Genomic DNA, 3,322 nt, shown 5'->3' with positions numbered 1-3,322 from the left:
TTGTCCTGGACTTCCCCAACATCGGGAACAATCTTCCTGCATCTAGCCTGTCCAACCCCTTAAGAATTTTGTAAGTTTCTATAAGATCCCCCCTCAATCTCCTAAATTCTAGAGAGTATAAACCAAGTCTATCCAGTCTTTCTTCATTAGACAGTCCTGACATCCCAGGAATCAGTCTGGTGAACCTTCTCTGCACTCCCTCTATGGCAATAATGTCCTTCCTCAGATTAGGAGACCAAAACTGTACGCAATACTCCAGGTGTGGTCTCACCAAGACCCTGTACAACTGCAGTAGAACCTCCCTGCTCCTAGACTCAAATCCTTTTGCTACGGCTTCAGGCTGCGACTTCAGGCTGCCGGCTGCCCCGGGCCAGTGAAACGGAGCGCTCCCCTCCGGCGAGCCCCAGCGAGGGCTCACTCGCTCCACGCTGAGTCCACGCTGCGCCCGCCGCTGAAGCCCCCGGGCGCGTCTCCGGGAAAGGCCGCGCCGATCCTTGATGGTAGGCGACCTGAAGCGGTTTTCCCCCTCACACCACACCCCCACACAAAACACACAAAAACCCCACAAATACACACTTTAAAACATATTAATATTAAAAATAAAATTGAAAGGCTGACGCCAGAAAGCGCCCCCTTCAACCAAATGTCCACGAGTTAAAAAAGGCCGTGAAAGTGGGACAGGCGGCATCTCGGGAGGGAACGAACGGCGTTTCGGATCGACCCGGAGAGAGTGGATGCGGAGAGGATGTTTCCGCTAGTCGGGAGAGTCTAGGACCAGAGGGCACAGCCTCGGAGTTAAAGGACGAATTCTTTCGGAAGGGAGGTGAGGAGGAATTTCTTTAGTCGGAGGGTGGTGAATCTGTGGAATTCTTTGCTGCGGAGGCCGGAATTTTTAAGACAGAGATCGTTAGATTGTTGGTTGGTGCGGGTGTCAGGGGTTATTCAGATTCAATTTTAATTGTCATTGTCAGTGTACAGTACAGAGACAACGAAATGCATTTACAGAGACAACGAAATGCATTTATGGGGAGAAGGCAGGAGAATGGGGTTAGGAGGGAGAGAGATCAGACTTAGAATCTCTTCCAGGGAGATGCTAAATGCGTTTCGTTGTCTCTGTACTGTACATTGACAATGACAATTAAAATTGAATCTGAATCTGAATCTTAAGATAGACTTAACAAAAAGCTGGAATAACTCAGCGGGACAGGCAGTATCTCTGGAGAGAAGGAATGGGCGACGTTTCGGGTCGAGACCCTTACGGGTCTCGACCCGAAACGTCACCCATTCCTTCTCCCCAGAGATGCTGCCTGTCCCGCTGAGTTAGAGGCGTAGGCGTTTTAGCTGGGGGAGAGGAGAGGAGAGGAGAGTCAGGAGTAGGGGTCGTAGAAGGGGTCGGTGGGGGGCACGTTGTAGGTGGCATCGAGGAAGATGGTGAGGGTCCCGATGGTGGTGAAGCTGATGAAGATGAAGAGGAACAGGCGATCCACCACCATGGCAACGTACTGCCAGTCTTTCCTCAGCTGTAACAGAGGGAGAGAGAAGAGAAGAGACCAGGCTTGTGAGATGGATGGAGGGAGGGAGGGAGAGAGGGGGAGGGAGGGAGAGAGGGAGGGGAGAGAGGGAGGGAGAGAGAGAGGGAGAGAGGGAGGGACATAAAGAGATGAGGGAGTGAGAGGGAGGGAGAGATGGAGGGAGAGAGGGATGGAGAGAGGGAGGGAGAGAGAGGGAGGGAGAGAGAGAGAGGGAGAGAGGGATGGAGAGAGGGATGGAGGGAGAGATGGAGGGAGAGAGAGGGATGGAGGGAGGGAGAGAGTGATGGAGGGAGAGAGGGACGGATGAGAGGGAAATGAGGGAGAGAGGGAAAGAAGGAAGGGAGGGGAAAAAGGACTGAGATGAGGAAAAACATTTTCCACCCAGAGAGTTGTGAATCTGTGGGATTCTCTGCCACAGAAGGCAGTGGAGGCCAATTCACTGGATGTTTTCAAGGGAGAGTTAGATTTTGCTCTTAGGGCTAACGGAATCAAGTGATATGGGGGAGAAGGCAGGAACGGGGAACCCTTTATTCTTAAACTGTGTGTGACCCCTGGTTCTGGATTCCCCCAACATCGGGGAACCTTTCTCCTACTCCTGCATCTAGCCTGTCCAATCCCTTAAGAATTTTATATGTTTCTATAAGATGCCCTCTCATCCTTCTAAACTCCACAGAGTGTACAAGCCCACAGCCGCTCCACATTCTCTCAGCATATGACAGTCCCGCCATCCCGGGAATTAACCTGGTGAACCTACGCTGGGCTCCCTCAATAGCAAGAATGTCCTTCCTCAAATTAGGGGGCGCAAAACCGCACACAATACTCCAGGTGTGGTCTCACTAGGGCCCTGTACAACTGCAGAAGGACCTCTTTGCTCCTATACTCAACTCCTCTTGTTATGAAGGCCAACAGGCCAAAACTGCACACAATACTCCAGGTGTGGTCTCACCAGGGCCCTGTACAACTGCAGAAGGACCTCCTTGCTCATAAACTCAAATCCTCTCACCATGAAGGCTTTCTTCACTGCCTGCTGTACCTGCATGTTTACTTTCAACATATGACAGTCCTGCCATCCCGGGGATTATAAAATTCGTACCCAGGTGTAAAAGTTGTGTGTGCGATACACAAGAATCTGGGGTGGCTCAGCAGGACAGGCAGCATCACTGGAGAGAAGGAAGGGTGACGTTTCGGGTTGAGGCCATTCTATTTGATGCCTGCTATCCAGTCAGCGGCAAGGCAACGCCTGATCCTCACCTCATCGAACTCCTCCTGCTCCGACAGTTCCTGGGCGATGTATTTGATGGCCTCGACGGCCGACTTGAGATCGGGGGGAAGGACTGCATGTTGCCCGATATCGTTCATCAACCACCTCATCTCCGACAGTAGCCGGTCTGGCTGCACCCCCAGCCCCAGCCTGCAGGGGGGGAGCAGAGGTCACAACGTCAGCACCCTGGGGTGGGGAGTGGACAAGGTCCAGTAACATCTCCAGTGTCCACCCACCCACCACCCGTCCATCAATCCCCCACCTCCATCTTTGATGAGTAAAAGGGGGGCCAGAGATTAAGGGGAGAAGGGAAGGAGAACGGGGATAGGAGGGAGAGATGGGCCGAGCGGTACCTGGTGTTGTCCTTCAAGCTGCGACAACCGGTCCGCGTGGGTTTGCGGAAATGAAGAGTACTCGTCGGTGTGGTGGTGGAATAGGGCGGCGGTAGTGTGTTTGTCCACTGGGGGGCTCCACCTTAGGCCTCTGGGATCCCCAGGTAACGTGGCAACGTGTGGATGAAGATCTAGCG

At 53.0% G+C, this 3,322-nt stretch overlaps 1 protein-coding gene across 1 annotated transcript; it reads right to left on the bottom strand.

Moving 5' to 3' along the window:
• Positions 1 to 1,327: 1,327 nt before the first annotated feature.
• On the bottom strand, positions 1,328 to 3,164 carry LOC129716145 (acetylcholine receptor subunit beta-like; the record flags this gene model as incomplete). The annotated part of the gene is made up of 3 exons (XM_055666022.1): positions 1,328 to 1,520; positions 2,784 to 2,943; positions 3,147 to 3,164. Coding segments are annotated over 3 exons (331 nt in total), but the record flags the coding sequence as incomplete, so codon positions are not given.
• Positions 3,165 to 3,322: the final 158 nt, after the last annotated feature.

This window comes from Leucoraja erinacea, unplaced genomic scaffold, assembly GCF_028641065.1.
Source record: "Leucoraja erinacea ecotype New England unplaced genomic scaffold, Leri_hhj_1 Leri_1742S, whole genome shotgun sequence".
NCBI lineage: Eukaryota > Metazoa > Chordata > Chondrichthyes > Rajiformes > Rajidae > Leucoraja > Leucoraja erinaceus.
The sequence above is the reverse complement of the archived record's forward strand: the minus strand, read 5'-3'. Positions and strand labels throughout refer to the sequence as shown.